Source organism: Antedon bifida, chromosome 2 (assembly GCF_963402885.1).
Source record: "Antedon bifida chromosome 2, ecAntBifi1.1, whole genome shotgun sequence".
Classification (NCBI taxonomy): domain Eukaryota; kingdom Metazoa; phylum Echinodermata; class Crinoidea; order Comatulida; family Antedonidae; genus Antedon; species Antedon bifida.
Genome location: NC_136227.1, coordinates 28,099,235 through 28,127,071, shown reverse-complemented (window position 1 = coordinate 28,127,071; position 27,837 = coordinate 28,099,235). Strand labels below are relative to the sequence as shown.

At 31.6% G+C, this 27,837-nt stretch overlaps 3 protein-coding genes across 6 annotated transcripts in view; 1 reads left to right on the top strand and 2 right to left on the bottom strand.

The window, feature by feature from the left end:
• The window catches only part of LOC144858915 (transmembrane emp24 domain-containing protein 2-like), a 144,807-nt gene that overhangs the window by 43,173 nt on the left and 73,797 nt on the right, over nucleotides 1–27,837 (bottom strand). The gene's annotated exons all lie outside the window — the stretch shown is intronic.
• Nucleotides 1,335–7,108, top strand: LOC144858906 (rRNA methyltransferase 1, mitochondrial-like). Of its 4 annotated transcripts, none has more exons than XM_078715052.1 (8): nucleotides 1,430–1,926; nucleotides 1,972–2,137; nucleotides 3,138–3,372; nucleotides 3,612–4,115; nucleotides 4,301–4,380; nucleotides 4,947–5,182; nucleotides 5,764–5,883; nucleotides 6,171–7,108. In XM_078715052.1, exons 1-8 carry the CDS (start codon nucleotides 1,632–1,634, stop codon nucleotides 6,224–6,226), a joined length of 1,692 nt encoding a protein of 563 aa, XP_078571178.1. In that variant the 5' UTR covers nucleotides 1,430–1,631; the 3' UTR covers nucleotides 6,227–7,108. The 4 variants fall into 4 exon arrangements, with proteins under 4 accessions (XP_078571179.1, XP_078571178.1, XP_078571177.1 ...); XM_078715051.1 differs by having other exon boundaries at nucleotides 1,430–2,137; nucleotides 3,612–3,888; nucleotides 3,931–4,115; XM_078715053.1 differs by lacking the exons at nucleotides 1,430–1,926; nucleotides 1,972–2,137 and adding an exon at nucleotides 1,335–1,415 and having other exon boundaries at nucleotides 3,149–3,372.
• Nucleotides 7,102–27,477, bottom strand: LOC144858909 (deoxynucleotidyltransferase terminal-interacting protein 1-like). Its single transcript, XM_078715057.1, has 13 exons — nucleotides 27,460–27,477; nucleotides 26,777–26,911; nucleotides 20,428–20,475; nucleotides 19,006–19,108; nucleotides 17,215–17,303; nucleotides 16,317–16,422; nucleotides 15,189–15,287; nucleotides 14,091–14,231; nucleotides 13,640–13,705; nucleotides 12,923–13,101; nucleotides 12,329–12,389; nucleotides 11,757–11,881; nucleotides 7,102–11,034 (listed from the first exon to the last, which is right to left on the bottom strand). Exons 2-13 carry the CDS (start codon nucleotides 26,815–26,817, stop codon nucleotides 10,920–10,922), a joined length of 1,173 nt encoding a protein of 390 aa, XP_078571183.1. The 5' UTR covers nucleotides 26,818–26,911; nucleotides 27,460–27,477; the 3' UTR covers nucleotides 7,102–10,919.

Here is a 27,837-nt window from a genome sequence, read left to right as displayed (position 1 = left end):
CAAAAGTATAAAGTATTTATTAATAATGTACATTGTGTGTAATGTGCATATCCAATTCCATTTATTATTATTAAGTGTAAATATTATATGCTAAAATCTATTCCAATTCAATGCGTTTTTATATTAGTGTTCACAGTACCGAATGCTAGATTTTATTTATCATGGGAGAAATAAAATTGTGTGGCATAAACATTCTGCATTCACTGTTGCTTTATTTAATTGTTGTATTTTAAAACAAATTTTTTATTAGATATTTAGGCAAATTTCCAAGGATAACCATAAGCGAATTCATTCATTATCCTTCTTAAAGGTGGCATTCCTGTTCACAAGACAAACATACACAAGATACTCTACATAAACAAAGTCTTATTATAAGTCTTTGGGAATGGAATTGTAATTTGTCATTAGACATATGACAGGACTTGAACCCAGGACCCTTGAATTGATAGCCAAGCATCATAACCACCAAGCCACAACTCCACTCCATTCCGTCTTGCTACATTACGTTTTGCGCTATATTTTTTCCAGTTCTCTGGGTCAAGATGCTTTATACTAGGTGACTGATGCGATGTTTACCGTATTTATTCAAATAAAAGCCCCACTTTAAATAAATGCATTCTCAAATAACTACCTCCTGCCCCCCTCCCCATAGAACATCATTTTAAATAAATTCCCCCCTCGAATTAACATACCCGGTGTTTTTTTATTTCCTCGAATAAACGCTCTGCCACATGCATTATACACAATATTGTATTAACAAATTTCTATTTATAGTAGAATTCATTGAATGACATGGTCTACAATTTACCGAGCATTTTGATACAATTTTTACTGTATTTTATCACTTTTAGATATTAATTGTGTTCATATCTAGGGGTATTTATTTGATTATACATGTTACCACATTACACCCAAAAATAAATAAATTCCTGCCTCAATTGAATTCCACCCTGAAAACCCTCCTGAAAGTCACAGCATGTATTTGTGGATAATACACTTGTTCAAATGAATTTTTCAGTTTTGTTTACGTACTTAATTACACTGTTGTTTTCGTAAGTTCTGGACCTAAGTTTGAAATACAATTTATTATTATTACTAACTCCAGGGAAGGAAATTAAAACATTAATATATCGTTATTATTTCGAAGCATAATTAAATTAATGAGAAACTTATAATACTGAATCCATAATAAGTATAGTATTCTACTTTCAGACTTATCGGTAATGTAAAAAGTTTTTAGAGGTATCCGGCGACTGGTGGCGCCCTACTCCACCATGTGTTTTAAAAATAAATCAAAACAAACACACGTGGGAGGGAAACGGCCTTTTCGTGCCTGACTTTCTGACTGATCATATCGTCTGTTTTTTGGAACGAAGGCCTAGGCGCTTTTTGCTATTATAAGTGACTAGATATAGGTAATAATGTACCGGAAGATTTTGATAGTACCATCATCCTTGCTGGTTCCGAAACTGACACAATCTTTAGGCTGCGTTAGCTTATTGCAGCCCAAATCAAGATGTGTGAATCTGGTTGTTGCAAGTTTTGTCACTAGGCCTAGGAGACCTACCAGACCTACGTCGGCTAGGTCGAGTAGCAGAGTGAGTCCTAGGCCTAGGTTGACATCTCCAGTGATGAAACCAAATCCACAAATCGAGCAGGAAATAGACCAATATGATAGGAGTAATAACATTCAATCTGATAATTTTCAAAGAATAAAAATGCCTGTCGAAAGAATGAAAATATCTTTTGAAGATAACAATATTTCTGAGGAAAAGTCCAGAAAACATCAGCAGAACCAATTGGAAAGATATGAAAATCGAGACAGTGAAGGTACATCTTCTTGGTCTAGACCTAGATATGAAAATCGGGACAGTGAAGGTACATCTTCTAGGTCTAGACCTAGATATGATAATCGGGACAGTGAAGGTACATCTTGGTCTAGACCTAGATATGAAAATCGGGAGAGTGAAGGTACATCTTCTTGGTCTAGACCTAGATATGATAATCGGGACAGTAAAGGTACATCTTCTTGGTCTAGACCTCCTAGATATAGTAACGAGGGAAAAAGTAGATATGGGTACAAGCCTAATCAGCACTGGAAGAGCAAAGAAATTCCTAGATATAACTCAGACAAGTTGTAAGTGAGTTTGTAAAATTATAATAAGCATTACTCGGTGTGTGTAATACTAATAGTCTGATATGTAAATTCATTTTTCAAACTGATGGTAAGAATGTAAATTTTAATGAATTATTATGTTTGGTAAATATCAATTGTGTAAAAATGACTACTAAATAATATTTCTTAAATAAATATATATTATAATATTAACCAAAAAGATCATAGGAAATAAAATCATGTAATTTATGAGGGGGTACAGTACAGTAGAGTACAGCTCCAAATATAGCTCGGGCTACGTTTTGAAATTCATACAAATCATCACGATTTTTCAAATCTCAGCTGAGTTGAAATGTACAAAATCAAAGAGTAGACAGCCAGTGAGAAATACAAATGCTTTAAAAAAAGCACTCACTTTTCCATAGTGATTACAACAGGTACTGTACAAACATTAGGTGAAATAATTGATAATTATTATATATATTTTTTTATTATGAATTGAGATAGTTAGGAAAGAAGGTAGTGTTTGCCAGTACAGTAGGTTGTAATTAACCTAATTAACAATTGGACTAGACAAAATATTAGTTTACTTGTTTACTTGTTTCCGGAGCTCAGCATTTGCTGGATCAGTAGTCAAGGCTAGGCTATGCCTATAAGCCCCTCTTGAAAATAACATCAAATCTAAAGTTTTAGAGGGTGGTTGGACCATGCCTGTTCGAAACCTGACTTAAATTGATAAGTTGATCTTGAAGATACTACATCCTCCGGTAATGAATTCCATAGTATAATTGCTTTTCGACCAAAGTCTCTCATCCAATTTAGTTGAAGATATCACACCAAATAGATTACTCAGGCACTAGGAGTAGGCACTAAATGTAATCTAGATCTTAAGACTGAGGGTTGAGGAAAATTAGTCTAGCACAACTACTTTTTCCATCATAGCTAGGCCTGTCGTGATAATAGGGCATTTATCAACAAAGTTGTATACGCAAATATTATAATCACATTTTTTCTATTTTAGATTTTATCCAGCGAAAGGAAATGAAATTTTGTTTGGAGTCTCTCCATGTCTTCTTGCTCTCAAGGCAAATCGGAGGACCGTCTTCAAAGCGTATGTTCGCAAAGGCCTATTGGATGCTGAATACAGTCGGCCTAAGTTTGACGAAATATTAACAGAGTTAAAAGAAAGTGGAATAGAAATAATTGAGTTGTACCGCAGTACCATGAATACAATGACCAAACTTAGACCACATCAGGTGAAATTAATATGTTTTTGTGTATTTAAGTGTAGTGTATATACACACATATAATACAGGCCTATAGACAGTTTTGTACCCTAAGAAATAAATAAAATGTTCTATTTATACGGTGCTGCTGCTTTGAATGCTTAAACAATATCTGTATTGTGTTAACAGAGAAATGTAAACCAAATTCCTGTACAATATGATACTGCTACTGTACTAACATTAAATTATTTACCTTTAACAAAATGTAGGGAATTTGTTTAGAGGTTAGTAAACTTGATTATACTCCATTTACTCAACCATCGAAGACGGTGGATAACAAGATAACACATGACTTGGAGCAGCAGAGTGTTGAAGCACCATTCCTGATGGATCAGGAAATTTTGCAGGAGCAAAGAAATCACATTTCTGAAATGCCACCACCTCAAAGGCAGACAGTTGAAGTAACTGATGATGGTAAACCAATCCCCCAGGAGCAAGGACTTGGAATTCCTGATGATGGGACACCAGTCCATCAGGAACAAAGAAGTGGGATTTCCATTGATGGGGGACCAATCCTACAGGAGCAAGAAATTGAAATTCCTGATGGGGCACCAGTCCATCAGGAACAAGAAATTGAAATTCCTGAAATTGGGAAATCAATTTTTCATGATCAAAGAGTTTCTGATAGTGCAATGCTTCCAGTAACTGGGGAGCAGCTAATTGAAGTATCAAGGAGCAACACACCAGTTTGGCTTGCACTAGACCAGGTCATAGTAAGTTTAAAGCACAAGTTGTCAGTTGTTTGTCGAAGACGATAGGCCTAGCATTTAAAATCCCACATCCCAGAGTATGGTCAAAGACTTTGGTGGTAACTTTGTGTATTATTATCCTTGATTATAAATACACATACATTCTTTAAAACGCATTGTAATATTTACATCATACCTTTATTTTGTAGGATCCGATGAACCTTGGTGCAGTGTTGAGGTCATCATATTTTCTAGGAGCTGATGGAATTATTGTCAGTAAAAGAAATAGGTAAAATACTAAACAAACCACAAAACAGTACAACTAGAAACTACCAAGACAATCTAACAACAGGATGCTGAACTCGCCTTTCCAAGATAGGAACTCGTAATAGTCCTTTGATCTTATGTCTGGCTGCGACAAATACCAACAGTACTGATGACCATATTCTCCATGGCGTGGTGTGTGTCAACCAAACATTTGAGGATGGCAATTGGTCAATCGAAAATCAGTCAAAAGTTTATGGAGTGTGGAACTGATCTTGTCGCAGCCACAGATAAACCCTTTGATCTCTGAAGCTCAGCATCCTGTTTGTTAGATTGCCTTGAAACTAAACACACCTATCATACAATGATTACATTTATTATACATACTGGTGTAGAATACTGTAATTATAAGCAGAATGAATAGCACAGTATGAGCTATAATACATAGACAATTTTGTAGACACAATTTGAAAGAGATTTGGAAATAAATTATGATAAAATAAACACAAACAGCAGGTTTGAACATGCCATGCAAGGCTTCCATGTTATACTTATTCATCATTTTTTGTTAATGTATATCTTTTTATATAGTTGCTCTTTGACTCCGGTTGTTAGCAAAGCATCTAGTGGTGTGATGGAAGTCCAACCAGTATATGCAGTTGATGATCTTGCTACCTTTCTACAATCTCTGATTGGCTGGGAGATTGTTGGTTCGTCTAAGTCTACAACCTTTAGTAATGATGACAACATTAATGATAGTGAAGATGTTACAATACAGAAAGAAGGAGAAGATATTGACATGCAAAAACCAGTCATCTTAGTTGTAGGTAAGTTATATGATATCATTTTCATTTAAGTTATTCTGAACAAAAGAAAGTGAACATTTATTATTATTCTTTTACGTTCCAATTACATTGACTTGTTATGAGTTAAAGCTCTGTCTACACTATCATGTGACAAAAAATGTGATGTGCCCAAATATGGACATGATGATGTCATATCACTACCATATTTGGGCACTTTTTTGTCTAACTACTTTGATAGTGTAGACAGAGCTTCAGATACTATATGTTTATTTGATATACTGTACTTGCACCATTGTAAACATCTGCATCCAGCTACATTATTTAGTCTACTATGGCGCGCCAAGCTGTCATTTATTCAAACAATAGAGATATCTTTGTTTTTAATAATGATATCTTGGTTTTTAATAGAGGTATCTTAGTTTTAAATAGAGATATCTTAGTTTTAAATAGAGATATCTCTATTAATAGAGATATCTTAGTTTTAAACTAAGATATCTTTATTTCCGAATAAATGACAGCTTGGCGTGCCACAGTCTACAGTTCAGAGTTGTAACTTTTATAAAGTGCCATTAAATATTGTACTACTCATGTTGTCATTATAGGGAGTGAAGGATTTGGTCTAAAAGAGGAGGTTATCAGCTGTTGTAACAAATTGCTCACAATACAACCAGGCCAAGAGTTGCATCCTGGGATAGATTCTCTCAATTTATCTGTAGCAACAGGTATGTCAAACAGAATATATCTCAATTGAATTTTTAAAATGCTTTATAAAATAATCAAATAACCTTATAAAGAAAATACTGTATATTACTAGGGAAGCATTTAGAAAACATGCAATACAATTTTTGATTAATTTGTGTATATATAACTGACTGGCTGTATTAAAAACACCAAGAATTGTAAGTGAATTTCATCATAAATTGGCCTAACCAGCATAAGTGGTGCCTTTGAAAACAATTAATATAATTGTATTATTATTTTATAATTCTATATTTTGTTTCCTTATTAGGTATCCTGCTTCATCTATTACTTTCAAATAAGAGTTCACAACAAAAAATGGAATGAAATATGTATATTATACTGTACAAGTATTTACCATGATACAGGTTGTATAAAAACATACTAAAGGTGTGATAATTCAGGATACATCCTTGGCTATAGAGTCTCATGCTCAGATCACAGGTTTCTTACTGTACTCTGTTGTAAGCTGTATAGCCAGTGGCGTATCGGCTATGATCAATCACTGACTAAACCCAGGGCCCCTGGAGCTTACAAGGCCCCTGAGCAAGGCCCAAAATGAAGAAAACAGTCATTAATATAATGTTGAAAAAGACTACAAATGACAGAGGCCAATTTTCTCATCTTTATTGTGTTACATATGTACTGTATTTACAAAACTACTTTGAAATAGTAGTAAGTATACTATTAAAATAGTCCTTTAATTAAAGTTAATCCAATCAGCAATGCATTTTTGTTTTGCTATCTTAAATGGCAACTCTAGGTTACGTTGTAGGTTGCTGTGTGGTCAAAAAATTGTATTCTCGTTAGTGTTTCAATTTTTGTCAGGAGTTTTTGAACCCAAGTATTATATGTATGAAACACCATATGTGACAAAGTATATACAGTATAGACAATATATATCTTTTTACTAATATTAAGTAGAAACACAGTCTAAAACCTAGACTAATCCTATTTTTTTGTGAAACCTCCAAGCGCTGTAGATACATTATTACCCAGGTCATACTGCATGATATACAAAAGTGGCTGTAAATCTGCTTATACTGTAGCACGAGGTAGGTCTCACTAAAGTAAGACTCATGTTATTAAAAAATGTAGAATTAATGTGGTTCAAGTTTCTGCTTAAATAATGAAATTGAGGATTCCCCTCAAATGCTAAATGACATTGAATATAAATAAAGACAGAAGCAAACGAGACAAACTTAATGGTAAAAACTGCTTTATTTTATTCTTTACAAACAATTCATTTAATCTGTACAATACAATTTAACAAATAAATAAATGTGTACATACAAAAAATACACCTAGGCCTGAAATTACAACAGTGTATTGTGCAAGGAGAGATAGATGGTATGTAGGTTAGGATTGATAAAAAAAACCACTTGCTTGAATTAAAAAAAATGAGAGATCCATATTTGTACATACTTGGTACCAAAGACCATTTAGTATGTATGCCTAAAATATGATTTTAACAATTTAATGCTACACATGGGTAGTGTTGTGTGTAATTGAAAAGTCCATATTACACTAACATTTATAAATACTGTTGCTTATTAAAAAATGCATATTTAACCCATTGTTTTGTGTATAAACCAGTACAGGTGGATTAATTGTCTAATATAAAGATTTTAAACTCTTCTCCATTAAATCAATCCTAACATCTCAAATAATATTTGTCAATTTAGATTGTGCACAGCAACCATTGGTTGATTTTCACACTTTGACCCCAATCTCTGTAACATTTACAGGCCTACTGTAATTCATTCAATTGCAACATTATGATTTTTAGATAAGTACATAGTAGTTTTGGTTATATGCAAGACCAAGCCTGAGAGTAAAAATAAAAGCGCTGCAACAAGTCATACAATAATGCTTGTTTTAAAAATTGTTATATTTATATAAGGCAAATGTGTATAAATTGCAACAGAAAATGGCATAACAATCATTATAACTGAAAAATAAATAGTGAATTACTAACTATAAATAGTCATGCTAATAATAATACTTAAATGCTCTTGATAAACTATAATACAGAGAGGAAAATCAAAATTCTTTTCTTTTTATGGTATAAATAATAAATACCTAGTTGTGGAATACCTGCCAGCATATGAAAAGCATTATGGTCTAAACCCACCCTTAAATTTCAAATAAACAACAGTCATAAATAATTTTTTTGGAACTAATTTGCAGAAAGGGACCAAATAGGTAGAGTTGGCAGGTGGAATAAAAACATACATTCGTCACCATGTATACTAAATAGAGTAGGAACAAATACAGTGAGTCTTCTAATGTCACTATCGTAACAGTTTAAAGCACAGTGCTGTAGAATTCAAGACACAAATGCTTACAAACAACCATAACACTTAAAAAGTTTCCAAAAACTTTGGTAAATCCAAGTTGCTTTACAAAAAACCTTAGCAACAGCGCCTTCATATAAAAAAAGAATTTTACTTATCTAAACAAAAACTCCCAAGCTTAAATATAAGTTAAGTTTACGAAAATGTTATAAACGTACGTTGATATTATTCACTGTACAGTATTGTAGAAAATTTGCCATTTTATAGGATAAATTACAGTAGTAAATGTGTATCTGAAATTATACATTATTTTCAATATTTATATACCATACAAACATACAACAACCAACAAGGGGCCAGCCTTATTGGGGGAAATATAATACCAAATAATGCCTGCTACAAAGATTAAAGAGACTTTACAGGCAATGTATTTTATACAGTATCCTTATATCACATTTATAAATGCCTGAATAGTCCCTTTATTCTCTCTTAAACTTGTATAGCAAGTACAATACTATATATTCTTTCTACAAAAATTAAAGGTACTGTGCATGTATTTTATACTACATCTGTGTAATGCCCAGTACATCTAATTTGACCATCTTATTTTGCACAATGTCTAAAAAATTAATATAGAGAGAAAACAATTTATAATAGAATATACGTTTGTTGTGATGAAAGTGACTGGAATGTATCAACAATAGAATTATAATATTGAATAGTAATAATAATTATAATTATCATTTACTTCAATATTCTATTATATATTCTTATTAAATAAAACTTATCAAAATGTACAATATTTAATATTGTTCAAAATGTAGCAAAGTTACTTTAACAATTTTTTAAAACTTTTTAATTATTGATTTACTACAGTACATGCAATTTTTATTTTTTTCAAAAATTTTTCAAAATATTACTGTAAAGAAACAATATGAATGTACTAGAGATGTCAAATGTGTCATTTTTATGTATTAAGTGTTAACATCCATCATTCCTATACACCTCATATATTTGTACAGAAAACAATTAATAAATAATTCCACAAATTCTTAATAGAATAACAAATCTTTAACTCCAAAATCTATATCTTTTTGCTGATGCTGTACAGTGTTTAAGGAATTTAAATGTTTTAGTTTTTACACTCCAGTCAGTCACAACAAACAGTCAACAGAATTGCATAAAAAAGTGTACACTTATTTTAAATTTACTTGCTCAGTTTAACAGTATACAAAATAATATCTTTATTAGGCAGTTAGTAAGAAGCCTAATAATATTTGTAGGATTTTTAAAAAGGCAAGTTAAATTATAATGTTTCATCAATAAATCACTTTATTGTCAATAATGACAAAATAATAGGTTCTCAAAAAACAATACACCAACACAACACAAGAGTTAATTGTTTATGGTTAGACTAAATTATATTAACATAGAAAATATATAAAAGCAAAGGCACAGAAATTAAGCTTGGTTCCCACTAGGACTGACACAACAGCACAAGGATACATATAAAATGCAAGGACACACAACACGCAAGGATATACCATGGAGTTCCTCCATGGATATACACACAACACATGGACACAAGTGCTCATGCGAACAGAGCTTAGGATTCCTCAAAGTACATGTGCATACCTCCTTGCATTTGCATCCTAGTGGGGACCAACCTTTACAATGCTATATTAATAATTTTAATACATTGCCAAAAGTATGCAATATAACCACTACAGAAACTTTTCATAATATCAAAATATATTGTTGCATTTTATTTGTTCAAAATTGTCGTAATATTTTAAGAAGCAAAAGTACAAATGGAAATTTGGATATTTACCCGCAGCAAATCATGTTACGACTACCTGGCAACTAAAAAGGCCACCTTATAAGGAAATTTGTATACGCTACATTAGCTGAATAAATTGGATATTAAAATGGTGTGTATTATGTAAAGCTCTGTCTACACTATCAAACTAGTTTGCCAATAAAGTGTGATTCCCAAATAGGGATATGACATCATAGTGTCTATATATGGGCACATTACATTTTTTTTGTCACAAAGTTTGATAGTGCAGACATAGCTAAGACAGTGATAGCAATAATATGTGTATTATATATTCATCATGGAGGAATTACTCTATGGTATTCATGTACTGTATAAAGCTGTATTTTGAAATTCTGATATCTGGTATACAGTATTTCTTTCAACAAACTTATAACCAAAATTGTACAAATTTGCATAATTAGTATGTTAGCTATACCTATAATATCATTCAGCTAATGTAGTAGCTAAAATATCTTATATGCAATGGCTTCTTGACCACCTTGAATTATGCAAATTATCAAAATCAATTTCTCTGAGCTTAAACTTTCAAAACGTGCAAAACCTCACAAAAAGTGAAAAAAATGTCACTATCTCCACAAAAAATAAGAGACAGTTAGTAAATCCAAAGTCAATGTCCTCTGTTAAGTCGTCTTTACAAAATATGTATACGTGCTATTCACTTTATAAAATATATACTCTAAACAAGCCAATCAAATATCAAGTTTTCCGGTCAATGTACAAACTACGTTCCTTTTACTTTTATAGTCAACAATAACTTATGGCAATAAATGTACCTTTCAAAATTCTTAAGCCCATTTCAACGTTTTGTGTTAGCTTATTTTAACTTTAAATTGGTTTTGATAATTTGCATAACAGGTGTGATACAGGCAAGCATTTGCAACTATCAATCACCAGGTGTACTGTCTGTACGATGCATCTCCATAAATTTGCGCATCTTCTGAAGTATGTGTTCCGGAACTACAAACGACTTCAGTTCATGTAGTAAAAGACTGGTATTTCTGTATAAAATTATAAAACAGTATAAAGCTCTGTCCACACTATCAAACTAGTTTGACAAAAAAAAAGTGTGATATGCCCAAATATGGTAGTGATATGACATCATCATGTCCATATATGGGTACATCACATTTATTTTGTCACATAAAGTTGATAGTGTAGACAGAGCTTAATACAGTGTGATCATATTCACCAACTACCCTTCAATCCTAAGTATTTCACTTAAGTACTCAAGGATTTCCCTTGAGTCGTATTCACTTTGATAGGCGACTTTTTACAAACATTTTCCTTAGCCTATCAGTGTGAATGGAAGTTTTATACGTACACATCTCCGATTGTATATTTGTAGGATTAGCCTATTATTTGCTATTAAATTACTATCATTGTAAACATGATGTGATCAAGCAGTGATAATGCTGTTTTTTGTACATTATTACGTGCCAAGTTAAACATAATAATGCACCCTGTTCATTGAGAGATTAAATTTCCACCAATCAGCTTGATTTGATTAAAATATATTAGTTCTAATTATATCTTATAATCACCGATTGTTATGTTAGTTTTCTCACATCATTTGATGATTTGATTTTTTTTGGATAAATTTCCTAGTTCATAAGCAACTCACTGATATTGTTGATTATGATCTACTTGATAATGTTTATCTTTATGTGAAAGTTTTTATATGAGAGCATTTTAAAAGTTTCAAATGTTATTATTATCTTACCTGTAATCTGGTGTTTGTGATAACTCTAGAATGTCTTCTTTAATCATTAAGTAGGCCTTACCACCTGTAGCAGGCATTAATCTATTATCATACAACCATTGTTTGTCATCTTGATCACCGGAATACTGTCAACCAAAATATATCATACAATTTAAGTGAATGAAAAAACCCTTTAGAGATAGATTGACAAATATTAATGAAAGCACTCAGAAACTGAGTGAAGTATTCGGCAAAAATATTGCCATAGAGAGTGCATGTTGATATTTCGGCACATGTTAAAAGAATACACATTTTTCTTTATTCTTTATTTATGAAGTTATTAATGAACCAAATTTCTTGAATTTCAATAGGCATGTTCTGTAAGTATATACCTATTTATACCGAAATATTCAGTATGATAACATGAAAATTGTAGGCGCTATTGTGCTAACAAACAAATAAAGCAAGTACTATTATAAGCAAAATTCTATTTTGCCAAGTAAAAAATAGCTAAATCTTTGTGTTTATAGATCAATACACTACTAATGTACTACTATACTATTATATTTAGCAGAATTATTTCAGTTACCAACCTTAAATACGTTAGGATGCTTCATGTACAACCTGCCCCTTGTTGCACCTAAACCAAGTGCTCTAGAAAAGAAGAAGAACATATGAAAACTTAACTTATACTGTATTAAATACATCATTTATGTATACATATCATTTTAATATAGAGTAGGTATCCTTAGAATGGTCAGTTTCATACTCTAATGTAAATCACCCATATTATATTTATTTTATGTCTTTATGCACATGTGACCAAGGATTACCAATAGTAAATTAATCACAGTCAGATAGTGGAAATCTCCCTGATACAGGGGCTATTTTGTGAACCAGTTCACCGGAGTAACCCTCTACTCGTCTTGAATGATAAACTGGGTTCTTTAAAGTGCACATGGGTAAACTGTGTACACTGGACTTGCAGTTTATAGTCCTTATCCGAGAAGACTTGTTCCACCACCAGAACTACACCCTCAAACCCATACTGATGTTTTTGGCTGTTTGGGTACAGTAAACCGCGCCCCTGCCTTAACCGCTCAGCCATTTGATTCTTATAGTACAAGTAACTTCACTTTTATTTTATATAGTGTAAATACATAACAGAAAACAAAATGATAACTAACTTATTTGCTTTTGCACCCATCACAAACTCTGTCTCTGTTGTAAGACGATTTGGGTTCCATTTTGGTCCTTCACGCTTCACTGGTTCATTCTTGACCTTTGCAGGTCGTGTGGGTCTTGATATATTTATGTCATCTGAATTCTCATAATCTTGATGATGCAAAGGCGGCCGACCTTTTCTCTGAAAAATTTATAATTTCAAAGTAAATTTATTTAACATTAATTGTATAATATTTAGAAGATCAAGGTTGGACAGCCAAAGACAGCTGTGAGGCAACCATGGTTGTAAAACCTTACGGTTGTCATTTTTCCAAGGTATCATATTATTCTTCGATTTGCGATTTATCAGTGGATCACTTGGTTAAAGGTTGATCTAGTTTTAGACTTTCAAATTTTCTTATGTGATGGGTACTTTTCGTATAAATCTGTCATCTTTTAATTTCATATCTTAGTCACAGAAATGGTGGGAAACCCACGTCCTGCCCGAGCATGTTCAGTTGACTGTAACAATTGGTGTCTCACCATTCATTGTGAAAACAGGATAGTATTCAATGTTAGTGATTAATATGTTATTTTACACTTTATATGCAATTTGCAATCATTTCAATTTTTCTGAAACGTTCAACATTCAAACTATAGATCTTTTAAAAATAAAGATCTTATAAAACATTAGATTAAATAAACAAAAATAAATTAAAAGTTGTTAGTACCTTTCTTACCTTTCTCGTGGTAACCGACGGCGTGGGGCGCATAGAAAATGTTCCACTCTCAATATTTTCATCTCTCTAGAAAAAAATACCAGAAAAAAACAGTTTTAAAACATAGTTGATATTTCTATGACCATTTTTTAAATACAATTTGATGAACAATGCCAAATTTTAAATGTATAAAGTTCTGTCTACACTATCAAACTTTATGTGACAAAAAAAGTATGATGATGATCATCATGCCCATATACTGTGTAGGCATATCTCATTTTTTTGTCACATAAAGTTTATTTTATTTTTTTTTATTTCAACAATATTTTATGAGGGTGGTCCATCCAGCATCAGCTGATCATTAGGGACCCTCAAACAAACAGTAAATACAAAATAAACTATAAAAACACAAAATTAACAAAGATATAAAAAATAATAGTGTAGATGATAGTGTAGACAGAGCTTTACAAACCTCATCTGCTCTGTATGAGCTGCATGTCCTTCCAGCATCACTGCCAGCATAGCTAGCTGCAGATCCTGCTATAGCCAGCCAGTCTAACCGAGATTCTTGTGTGAATGCAACGTCTGAGGGAGGGTTGAAAATTTCTTTGGCCTGGTAATACAAGAAAATATAAGACAATAGTACAAAATAATGATTTTATGAACTAGCAAGTTTATTAAACAATCTTTTATACTCTATTTCTAGACGAAGTCACACACTGTGTAAGCTGCCATTTAAAGTTTTGAAATTAATTCAATAACATAAACACACATTTATCTTAATATTCTCATTAACATTTATTAACAAAACTGACTGATTCATATCGAATAAATTTTACTTTTCAGATGTCATAGTTATTGTAAGATATTAAGTTTTAATATGTTAGTTTCAGTTTCATTGAAATACATCATAAAATATTGTTTTAATACTGCTTAAGATGTAAATTACCCCCTTTTAAAACCTATGTATTATCAATTATTGTATTTTCTTTGCTATCATTAACATAAAATTCCCTCATTATAATTTGACAAATGTTTCTAATTTAGTATTCTTTATATAAATTAAACTCAATTGAATGTTATCATTTTTAACATTTTTGTGACCAAAAACTTAAGTTAGCAAGTACTCTGCTATCACTGTATAGAGGTACAGTAGTTTTAGCCAACTATTATGTTGTCGCATTATAGGCTTAGGGAGTGGAATAAAAACAGTCATGAGTTACAAACCACTACACTACAAGCCACTAGGCCAGGATTGAACCCTGGACCTTATAATTAAATGGCAAGCACATTAACCATTATAATTTTATTATTGCTTTCAAATTATTAGTGAAGTTGCTATATATTCCATTCTAACGCTCTGTTTAAACTATCAAACTAGTTTGAACAAAAGTGTTATGTGCCTAAATATGGTAGTGACATGACATTGTGTCCATATATGGGCACATCACATTTTTTTTGGCCACATAAAGTTTGTTAGTGTAGACAGAGCTTTATGTTTTTTTTGTCATCATCATCACCATAATCAGATATATATTGAAATATTAAAATAAAATATGTTTGAACTCACAGCATCTAAACAATCTTTTAATACAATAACCAAATGCTCATCATTTACAGATTCTTGCCCATAATTATCTCGTATATTCTGAACTGCCAACTGGAAGAACTGTAAAATATCAAGCAAAATTAAATACTTCTTCTTCTTCCCTAGATTCCTGGTCTATAAGCATTTATATACACAGCACATAGGCCAGCAGCCTGAAGTACATGAATATTGAATACAAAAATTAGGTGCAAAATGAATTTTTTTTAATGCACAAAAAATAAATTTAGACATATTTTAAATTAAAGTAATATTTCTGGAAGAAAAGTAATGAACTTATTTTCAAAAGGGAAATTATAAAACGGAACTGGTAATAACTCCTGACGTAACTCATTATAGAATGGACAGATTAACAGAAAGTGATATTCAATAAATAAATTATAAATTATACTGTAACTTGAAACATTTTAAATACCAATTATTTCTTTAATTTACTGTTTACCTTACATTTTGTGAATTGAAAAATGTTTAATTCATAAATGAAGGTGCGCAAGTATAGAATATGTTTGTTTTCTGACCATTCAAGTTGGTACATTTTTTTTTTTTTTTTTCAATTTTGTGTTTTAAATATTATAGAAATAAAAAATAAACCATTAAAGTAAAACCTTTTCTACAATTTAAAATAAAAGCTTCAACCTTTAGATCTAGATTTGTCTACCCATTACATACTGTATCTAAATAAATAATCTAAATTAAAATGTGTATGCTGCGAAGCAGGTCTTTAGTTGTCTGAGCCAACTCATGTAGGGTACTGGCTTAAGCTTGTCAGGTTTAACTATAATATTTGTTATCAGTACAGGACAGTGTTAGAATTTGTACAAATGCCAATGTTCTTCCTAATCTCTCACCTACCATACTCAGGAAATGTTATCAATTAAGCCAGTTGAAGGGGAAAATAAATGATTTCACATTTATTCTTAAATGATTTTTGTTTAAATCATAAACAAGCAAAATTTAAAATTTTATTTATTTGGATTATAAATTTTTTTTGGGTTTTTTTTTTTCAATGTCAATGTTATGTGTGTGTACAGAGAAACAATAAAAACAAACAAACAAGGAGAAATGGATCTTACTAATCGTTATGTACTGTACCTGAATATAATGTTGAAAAACCTTTTCTATATCTTCATTTATCTTCTTCTGAAGAGCTCGTCGTAATAAATTTAAAGTTGTGACTGGATTAAAACTTCCACCAGACCTTCAATGACAATAAATATCTTTGTAATTGGCATATTAAAAAAATACAGTGTTTATAAAAATAAAACTTTACAGAAACTAAAAGTCATGGTTTTGTAAGGCCCAACCCACTTGCACAGGAAATTGAGTCTTTTCAAAGTTCCTTAAAAAATGTAAAACAAATATATACAGTACAGGAAATCCTTTGTATATCTTTCCACATTTTCAAATCACAGTTTAATTTTGTTTTTTATTTAGAGTCTGTTTATACAGTACTTCTTTGTACAATGCTGTTTTTATTTGTATTATACACAACAGTAGAGTCCCTATTACAGACATCTTCAGTGCAGAAGAAAATCTCCCCTTAGTAGTGGCAAGGCAATCTAATAACAGGATACTGAGCTCCGGAGATCAAATGGTTTATCTGAGCAATCTCTCACCCCTTAACAGACACCACACAATACAGAGACTATGTACAACATAGTACAATACTGTTGGTATTTGTAGCAGCCAGACATAAGATCAAAGGACTGTTACAAGTTCCTATCTTGGCAAGGCGAGCTCAGTGTCCTGTTGTTAGATTAGTAGTGGTGTCCTCTAAAACATACAGTATTACTATTAATACTCTTTTCCTTTCACAGAAAAGTGTCCTCTTAATAGTGTTATTCCAACGAAGGGGTTCTACTGTTATTCTAAATATGGTAAAGTATACCTTATCTGTATTATAATTCCAACTAAAAAGCATTCACATTTGTTATTAATTAATTCATATAAATTTATTAAATTATCATATAAATCATAATGTATTGAATACCTTGTTGTATATGCTTGTCCTGGCTTTCGTACAAGTCTGTGATGTTTATTTGGTGGAAATGTGTTCAACGTCTGAGAAAATGGATTTCGCTGTCAAATAAAATATATTAATTTTAGAATAATAATTTATTCGTTTCACTCTTTTAGAAACAGAAGGACACTTTTCTATAGAAGGGGTTTTACAGCATAAAAATATTGACAAGGTAATAATGATTTAAAACTACTATTTTAAACATGATGAAAAACACAATAATTAAAAGAAATTGCCATATAAACAAATCACTATCACTATGTTTATTATATTAATAATGTTTCTGTAATGGATAGGTGGTGTTTTAGGGTAGAATATATTTGGTATATTATTAGGCCACTTAGGTTATACTTCATATAAGGTAAGTTTAGTGTAAAACATTTTATTAAAATTCACATGGTTAATATGCTTAGGTTTAAATAAAAGGTTGTATGTACTTCAGTATTAGTCGATGAATATTCAACATCTCTATATAGCTAATTTAGGTCTAGCAGTACAGGTTGTGTAAAAACAGTAATTAAAATTTGCATATGAAATGAATGGACACACTAGTGGAATTCTTTGCAAGCAGAACTTGGTGAGGGACATATACAGTAGCTAAGCCACACAGAAGTAGTTTTAGTCTGATAATTTGTTTAGGATGTATAAAAGACATCGTTTGTGGGAAGAATACTGTTCTATGCTTTAATAGGCAAAGGATTTATTATACCAGTTTGTCAACATTATCCAGTTTAAATACAGTAAATAATGCAGTCAGTTACCAAGTTGTTGTGTTCATCCAATGTAAGTCAGCCATTTTATTTTTTATTTTAGTGTACACTGTATATCAAGGCACAGTATACAGTAGTAGTACAGTACAGTAACTTCAGCGCATATAATATGGCTAGAAGACTTACTTATGTTTAGATAACTTTAATTTATTATTTCTTGGAAATTAGAGCCACTCAATAATAAACAAAAACAGGCAAACAAAAGCAACATTTTAACTGTCTAGTCAAACAATTTTTAGTTGTGTCCAGTCCAGGTGAGTAGTGGGTAGGGCTAACTAGGAGCACTAGTTCACACAGCTCCTGTCGCGAGTGAGTAAATGGGGAGAAGTTATTAAAAAATGTTTAAATCCAGCTTGTGAAATATAAATCTTTTTTTTATAACTTGTTTTTTTGTTGCAATGTTTTCCTAATATAGCTTTTGCTGTCTATCAATGATTTCCACTTTATTGGCTTCGATTTCTTTTTTGATTTTATATGCTTTAAATAATACTTTTAAGCAATACACACCCATACTGATTTTTTTTTTTAAACTGAAATATTACTGGTATGAATGTGAAAGCAAAGGAACACCAAAATACTACATCATGCCCCTTTGAGTTACTGTACATTTCCTTTCAATACAGCTTTACACTTGGTACAGCAAGTGAGTAGTTAAGACAGTGGAACTATAATTACATGCCATAACATTGGCAAGGGTTCAAGCCTCACTCGCTTCATGGTTCTGGTGGTAAAACAAGTCTTCTCAGATAAGGCCTATAAACCGTAGGTCCAAGTGTGGATCTACAGTAGCTCATGGGCACTTTAAAGAACCTAGTATATCTTTCAAGACGAGTATGGGGTTACACCGGTGTACTAGTATAACTGGGCCCTCTGGTCTTTGACTGAAGAGGTCACCCAGTATAAATATAAACAAACAAACACTGCATACAGTAATACTGTACAAGCATGTATCAGTTTTCCAGGTATCAGACTAGTAAGCATGAATACGTACTATACTCTCGGTCAGACTAGATCGTTTTTCTTGAAATCTGTCTGCAATATTGCTTATGTTACTGTTTGCTCCACCATTCCGGCAACATGTTGACGACGCAGGCCTTAAAGAAAAAAACAGTTTTACCTTATTGTAATGTTATCTACAACTTAATATTTTAGCAAGTTACTTTCACATTGTCAAATTTTATTAGCTACCTGTACTGTACTTGTCAATTTATCCAGGATTATGGTATACAGTATGAAACATATTTTCACTAGTTAATACTGTAGGTGACAATTGTTGCTCATAAAGAGTTTGTTAATAATTTTCAAATAAATCAATTGAAAATTGATTTAACTTTAGGCATTAAAAAATAAAATGTAAAATAATTAAATTCATTAGTGCATTGTAAAGTTAATTCTCCAGTGTTGTCCACTTTTCCATGATAAACTAAAGAGTAAGAATGAGCACACTGCATACATGTTTTGACACTGACACACCAAACACCTACAGTACTCTATGCAGGGGACAGCCCTACAGTACAGTATACTGTAAGCGGACACTTTGTTGGGACCTGAAGATGTCCCCATTGTACTAAGTAGGTATAATACTGTATAGTACAACAGCCATTACATTGCCAGTTGACCGAGGACGCCTAATAATAAAATTTGTAAAAATTGCAATGTAATAAAGAAGCAGTAGGACATAAGGTTCATCCGGCACATCATTTTTGACAATTGTTTGGCCCTTAACCACCTTCAAATCAAAACCCTGGATCCACCACTGGCCATCTGAATCTCAGAACAATAGCAGTAGTCTGTAAATTCCCAGAAAACAGTTCAGTACGATAATCACGACAAATCCCTTTATTCAGTAGCATTTAATCTAAGACAAAGCCTTGGCAACCCTCAAAACAGGCCAACCTGGATTTATGCCTATTTGAACAGCAAATTTACCATAGCCATGTGATTCTTGGAATGGTATTTCTATGTTTACAGAAAGCCTATCAATAATAGTACAACTGTATCAAACTACTTCCGTAGTATTGTAGTACTGTATACTATGTACTACTGTACAACCACACTTTATACAGTAATTTTGGAACAGTAGCCAATGTTTTATCAATTGTTTAAAAACGGTAAATAAAAAGAATTAAAAAAAACCAGTACATTTACTGTATTAGGGCACGTTATATGTATAGGAACTTGATGAATTCTGGCAGTAAATATTTGTGCTGTTTTTAATGCAGTGTTTTCCAAGAGGAATTAAACCATTTTCCTACATTTTTCTTATACAGTATATATATATATATATTGTAATATAATTTTTAAATTATAACAAACTATGCTGATTCAAGAATGATGAATGATTTAATTATTAAATATTATCTTTAATGTTTACAAGATTCAAAAATGTACATGACCAAAAACACAAACTTACCACAAGTTTTCCATAGTGGAAATATATCCTGTGTTTTGATCAAGTATACTGCAAAACACAATGGTTACACTTTAATAATTAAAATGCCTATGGCCTTGACTCCGGAAACAAAATATCATATTATACACATATTTCACCCACACAGCTAAAAAACATAGATTTCTAAGTAAAACTGTATTTAACCTACTTTATAATGCCTTTGGTGTGGAATTACTATAGATCATAACAATAAAACAGGAAAATTGTAACAGAAAAATTGTTTTGATCTTTATAGTAGCTGTACTGTTTGTGATACCAAATTAATATTAAAACGGTAACAATGATAATGCATTTTGCGTGAGGAAGCGAAATTAATTTTCATGATCCTTAAAATATTCAGAGTGCACAAAACTCAATCAAACTTTTAAAATTTAAATTTAAATTAAATCCTTCAAAAGGTAAATTTATTGAAATTAAGTATTCATTGACAAAAACTGAGGCACCTTGAAGCTAAGGTGGTTCCACCTGTGTAATATATTGAATAAAAAAAAAAAATATCGAGATATTTTTTTGTTTCCAAAATATCGGGAGGAAATTGCATTTTAATTTTTTTGGGAGATGGCTCCTGCTATTATCGGGACAGTTGGTCTGGTGATCTTAGTGGGTTGGAGCTAGATTCAAAACACTCGGTCAATGCCAAGGAAACACTGAATACTACAGTTTTATTCTGATTTCCTTAATATTCGTCATTTTCCACCCCCAACGACAAAATTAAAAGTGGGGCTAAACGTCAACTATGAAGGTCAAGACAATCTTGAGTGTGTCATCAATTAATTCAAACTTATTTCATTCACAAAGTTAATAAGTTTTGTGATTCATTATTACACAAGATCTTTATTTCAATTTGACCTAATTAAAAAGGTCTTTGTTTTAAATAAAGTCTGTACACATTACTGTGTATTATGTATTTCAACATTTACCTTCAGTACTACAGTAACTTTATTTAATTGTGATGTTCAATAATTTTATAAAAATAATTGAATGAATAAAGGATATAAATAATTGAAAAGAAATGAATGGCCAAATTTATTGATTAAATTATTAATTAATACAGTAAATACAGTACATTCACACACACATTGTTATTTATTATTTTTTTGCTTAGTGAGTATATACTGTAAAATTTGTTTTTATTTGTTGTTTACAAATTTACATTGTACAGCAGCTGTATTAAGCTCTGTCTACTCTACCAAACTAGTTTGATGTGTCTAAATATTGTACTGATAGCCCAAATATGGTAGTGATATGACATCATGTCTATATACAGTATGGGCATTTTATTTTGTCGCATAAAGTTTGATAGTGTAGACAGAGCTTTACATTGAAATTAGTGAATAAAAATGACCTAACGAAAGATTTTTAATGCAGGAAGCACTTAGTTGTTGAGGTTCCTGTCAGAGAAGAAATGACGATTTTGTGTACGGTCACACCTTTAGGTTAACATCCCCTACCTGGCTGGTGAAAGTGGACTGACTTTAGAAGCCATAATTTATCCATTGTTATGCTTATTATAAGATTTCTGTAACCTGCAGAATAAATTAACTTCATGTACAGTAGGTAAACTACAGTATTTATTTCTGGAAAATGTTTATTTCTGATGACACTAGAGTACATAACAAGAAACCACTGAATTTAAAAAGAAATTTAAATTTTACCAATAATTGCCAATTTACCATAAAATAATTATAATGTTGACAAATACTCTAAAATACTTTTACAAAGAAAAAAAATATTGTGTGAACAATCCTACTAAAATGTGGTTGCAATTCTATCTGGCTTTGAGTGCCAGCTCAACTCAAATGCAGGGTCATATTTTGGTCAAATATGCAAGGATTATAACCATGCCCTACCACCAGCACTTTTAATATTAACAGTCCAGTACTTAATGAATTTATTGGTCCACTATTAGGAATTAAGCAAATAAAGATTAAAAAGATAAATAGTCGGCAGGGCAGGTACAGTAATATAATCAGATGTACATGGTATTCAAAGAAAAATGCTAATGATAGCAATTGTAAATAGTGGCATATTTCCTATTGTTTGTACCTACAGCACTATATGTTGATTTACCTGTAAAATTGAAGGTCAGACATTTCCCAGGGTTTGAATAATATTATTGATCCTCCTGTGAAATATGCTGCAGCTTGACTGAAACATGTTTAATAAAGTACTATACTAAATCCTAAACACAGTGAACTGTAGTATTATTAGACATTTTAAAATTACTGTTTATTATTGTTTTTATGTGAATTAAGTTCACATCGAGAGAAAGCTTTATTATACAGGAACTATTAGTAGGAAACTGATACTGAGTAATAATATTAATATACACACATTAGATAAATATAAGATAAGAAAGATATACCTTATTGCATGTTTACAACTGAGATTACAATACATGACATAAAATATAGACACACCACAGTCTACTAATGTACAGTACTTCATTGTGCTTTAGATAATATATAGATAAAATTAACTTTACTGATAATTAACAGAAATAATATAATTTTTTATAATTATATATTATTTAATAATGATTTTTTTTATCAAAGATTTTTTTGTGAAGTGTACATACAGTACTGTATCCAAAGGAATCTAATTCGTAAACCTTTTTATTTATTTTTATTTTATTTTTAACCTGAAAAAATACTAAATAATAATAACGTAAATCTGGCAATTATTCTGAAATCGAAGTTGTCCTTTAATTACTAAAGTGAAACAATATATTTACACTTTATTTAGTGGCTGAAATTGATATTAAATTATCATTTTAATTCCAGTAACAAATCCTGTAATAACAGTAGATCATTGGAACAAGATTAATACTGTATTACTGTACCTACCAAATTATTACTGTACAAAGAACTTTCTAGCCATATTTATTATCACATAGTACAGTTAGTACTCTATTGTACGTACTGTAAACTGTAAAAGCTGATTGTAAAACAAAGGCATGATATGCATGACGTCAAAGAGTGTCTACTCCGTATGCACAAGTCTACTCATATCCTGATAAGGCCAACTCAAACTCTGAGCCGTAGTGCAACATACATAGCGGGGGACTTTCCTCACTATTTACACATAGATAGACTAGACAGTCCCTATAAAATATAATTATTCAACTCGACGATCAAAAGCGTTTGTCAACAGTAACACACAATTGAGAGTTGCCAAATCTAAATATACGGAATAAATGTATAAATAACTCTTCTTTGATTTTTTAATGAATTACAGTACATCATCAAGCAGTGTTTTATGACTTTCAATTTCTATCTGATACCGTAGTATGAATCATCAGTAATAATTAATTTCACTATACATTATTAGTAGTACAGAAGGTAGTAGTGACACAGTAGTAAGTAAGTCTGCGAACGTAATGTTGTGGTTAGATTTGAGATTTAGACCATTTATTTTATCGTAGAACTTGCAAACAAATGATTTATTTAAAGCTTAGTTCCCACTATTGGATGCAACATTAGTAAATTGACCAATCATGATGATGAAGTTTTATTAGTATTGAATTATCAATAATGTTATTCCAGTTCCAGGTACCCACTTACTGTAAAAATCTCTAAAACATACTATTTTTCCACCCATCCTAATGTACTGTACTGTACATTCTTGTACAACAGTGATATAAAAACCCTTTTATATAAATCAGATTTGATACAGTACTGTAGTATAATGTACAGTATCAGTAAATCAAATGGTGTCACAGTGAATTAGCATAAAAAGATATCTGTTTCGGATACAAAACACAATAGCTCAATTAAAAAAATAATGAAATAAAATAAAATAACTTATGTCAGTTTCGCTCTAGTTTTGATTTCAATTTTTTATTGCTCTTAATAGTATTTATTAATAGGCTATTATTATTAGTAAATTGACATTGTGGGCCAACTCATGGTTTCTTGAAATTTGATTCAATTTTTCAAAACATTTTTACACTGTGCAAAGTAAAGAACTGTGTACATAAAATATGCTACAATAAATCCTCAATTATTTAAATGTCAGAGTGCATTGTTACGGTATTTCACCATTATGGGAAATACCGTGCACAAATCAATTATATAATTATTATGCGAAACTGTACTGTATGCATTGTCTACAGACCTACAGTTATGTTTGAAGAAAGTGGGGATTCCCCTCACTAATAATCCAGTTATCATGATTCCAATGATAAAGTTTGTGTAATCTAAACAAACAGTACATTTCAAACAATTGAAAATGGTTGTATTGTAGGTTTATGATTTTATTGTTTGAACATGGAGGAATTATTTAGATAAAATAAATAATTCCTGCTTGATTGGAACTACAAATATTATAAAACTAATGTAATTTTCTGTTGTACTATCCCAATTTGATGAACATATATTTTTGACAAAATTATATCATCTTTGCGCTTCATCACCGTTAGCAGGTTCTACTATTTCATGCCATTCGTTTCTGTCATGGGCTGAGTGTGTGAGAGTGTAGAATATGTTACAAATAATTAATTTAATAAAATAAATAACGCCATTGTTTTGTTATTTTAAGCTCTGTCTACACTATCAAACTTAATGTGACAACAAAATATGATTTGCCCATACAGATGGACAGATGTCGTATCACCACCATATTTGGGCATATCACTTACCATATTTGGGCACATCACACTTTTTTTGTCAAACTTGTTTGATATAGTGTAAACAGGTTTTAAGCATTGGTACTGAAATTTGGGGTTAAGGTTAGTAAGTGGGTCAGTCCTAAACCCATTTACTGGACCATCCATTTTAGGATGGAACCGACAAAGGCAATAGCTCATATTTAAATACAGTAGGGTATTATATATAGCATTAATTGGTCTGATTATCATTATATTGTACAACAAAACACAATACAGTACTGTACATGTACCTGTATGCTGCACTTATTCTCACAAGTCCACATTGCACTAGGAAACTGTTGCATACAAAGTACTCCAAGGACATTATTAATTGGTTCACAATCACAAACCATAACATTAGGAATAATTACACTACAGTATAAAAGGCTCAATGACATTGACCTTGAAGCAGAAATGACCTTCACTGGTCCTTGGAAGAATTAGAACAGTATGAAAAGTGTTTAATAAACCAAGGATTGTAAAACTACCTTTTTTATATAGGACATGTTCAGATCTATGGAGTTATGCTTTTGTATCTCAAGCAATGTCATTATAATTTGCGTTGTAACATCTTTATGCAGGAATAAATTTGATTGGTTGGAGGTTAAAATCATTGATGCACGAATTTCGTATCATAAGCGTCGTTCACTAATCTTGAGCTGATGACCGAAAGATCAGTGTCGTAAGAGGTGGCTTCCACTAATCTTTTCCTGGTTCAGACCAGTTGGAGTTGTACGTCGCATACCTCCGTAGGTCTGAACATTCGCACAGTACTGTAGACTGATCATCTCTACATCAAATTCGATTGCCATACATTATTTTTTTGGGTGTAAGTAATAATATGGTAACATATAATCAAATAAATACCCTATATGACAAACACAAAACACTTTTTCAGTTAGTTCTACTATACTACTGTACGACATAGCAATGTGTTCTAATATAATATTGCGTAATATGCAGGTATATACTGTATTTGTGGCGGCAGGACGTTTATTCGAGGAAATAAATAAACGCCCCGGGTTGTTTAATCGGGATGGGGCGTTTATTGTAATTAAACTACAGTATTTCAAATTAATTTTAATAAGAGCATCTAGAACGTTTGAACATATGGTGCATAAATGGTTTTGTATAATTCTACAAAGTAACCCATCTCCTCCAGGCCCCTCAACATGCCAAGGTAGGGTGTAATAATGTATTGTTGAGTGGAGTACTGGATTGGAGGCTAGCCAGGTAAATACGATTACCACCTAAAACAACCTGCACGAAATGTCGGTCACAGGTCGATGACGATAATAATACTTTCTGCATCATTCTCTAAGCTCCCCAGGCCGCCGATATGAAATTAGGCTACATTCTAAATTATGCATCCTTAAAAATACGTTATTGACCTATTGTATTGCTTGGTGACCGACCAGTTCTACCCCAACGACAGCCAAAATAATTACAAGGCTAGGTAGGTGACACGAACGACAAACATTGATCAGGAAGAATAGAAATCTACGGTAAATCCGATTTACTTGGACGTAGAAAGCCATAATTAAAGAATGCTTTCTAATCCTAATTAAGTTTTGCACTTAGATTATTTATATTACTTGTCTTTCAGTGTAAATTTAACAAATAAATATTTGTAATTTGTGGAAATTTAGTCAAAAAACTTACTGCATCGCCTGTGCAATCAAACCATTCGCAGCTTCTGCCATCTTGAATTGCGTTGATGTGATGCATGCAAAGAGCAATCCCAGCACAGTGGGGTTGAAGGTCAATATTTTGTCAGGCCTTGGAAAATAGCGCCCTCTACAAATAATGCGGAAGTAACTCTTTTAACATAAACATAGTAATCTTCTTCGATGCAATTAATTATATAATTAAATTTAGGCATTGCGCTATAGATAAAATATACGTAAAATGTATTCATTACGGAAAAAGAAAGAGTTGGATTGCTATTGTTTTTTTTCATGTCCCTGCTATTTTGAAGAACATTTTTGTCGAATATTTAAAATGATGGCTCCTTATGAAGTTATAGACTAGGCCTACTATTGAATTTAAATCATTAAAATACAGAAAATTATGTCCAGTAATTTCCAGTAATTATCCGATAGTTTATTTGAAAATAATTGTTATAACTCAGTCTTAGTGACGCCGGGGTGGGTGGAGGAGGGGTGGGGGAGAGGATGAGAACGTAAACAATGTGAAAATATCGGGGTGGGTGGTAAAGAGATGTCTCCCAATTTGTATCTTATTTTAACCTATATAATAACTTAACCGTGTATTTACGCTCCTTGAACGATTTCAGGGTTTCTTCTTTTTTGGAGTAGAAACGGAGAGTGACAGTGCATTCTTACACTGTTTCAACCACCGTCGTCTTCCGTTTTCGTCATCTGTAGAAAGATTACTATACTCCCACAATTCCTTATCACCATGGCTATCGAGAGTAGTTACAGCATAATATGAATAGTGTGCTCAGTGTTATTAACTGAAACACTACGTCTGAGGAATCACTTATCATCCAAACTCTTATATCAAACGCTGACTCTTATCTTGAAACGCGATCTTAAACAATTAGATCATCACAAGAAAATAAAATCAATAAAAAAAATACTTAAAAATCCAAAAAAAATTACTAAAATTTATGAAATAAAATGTAAAAATCAAATTCATACCGGTAGTTCATTACCTAATGTTCTTTTAAAAATGCATAAAATTTACACAATTTATTGTTT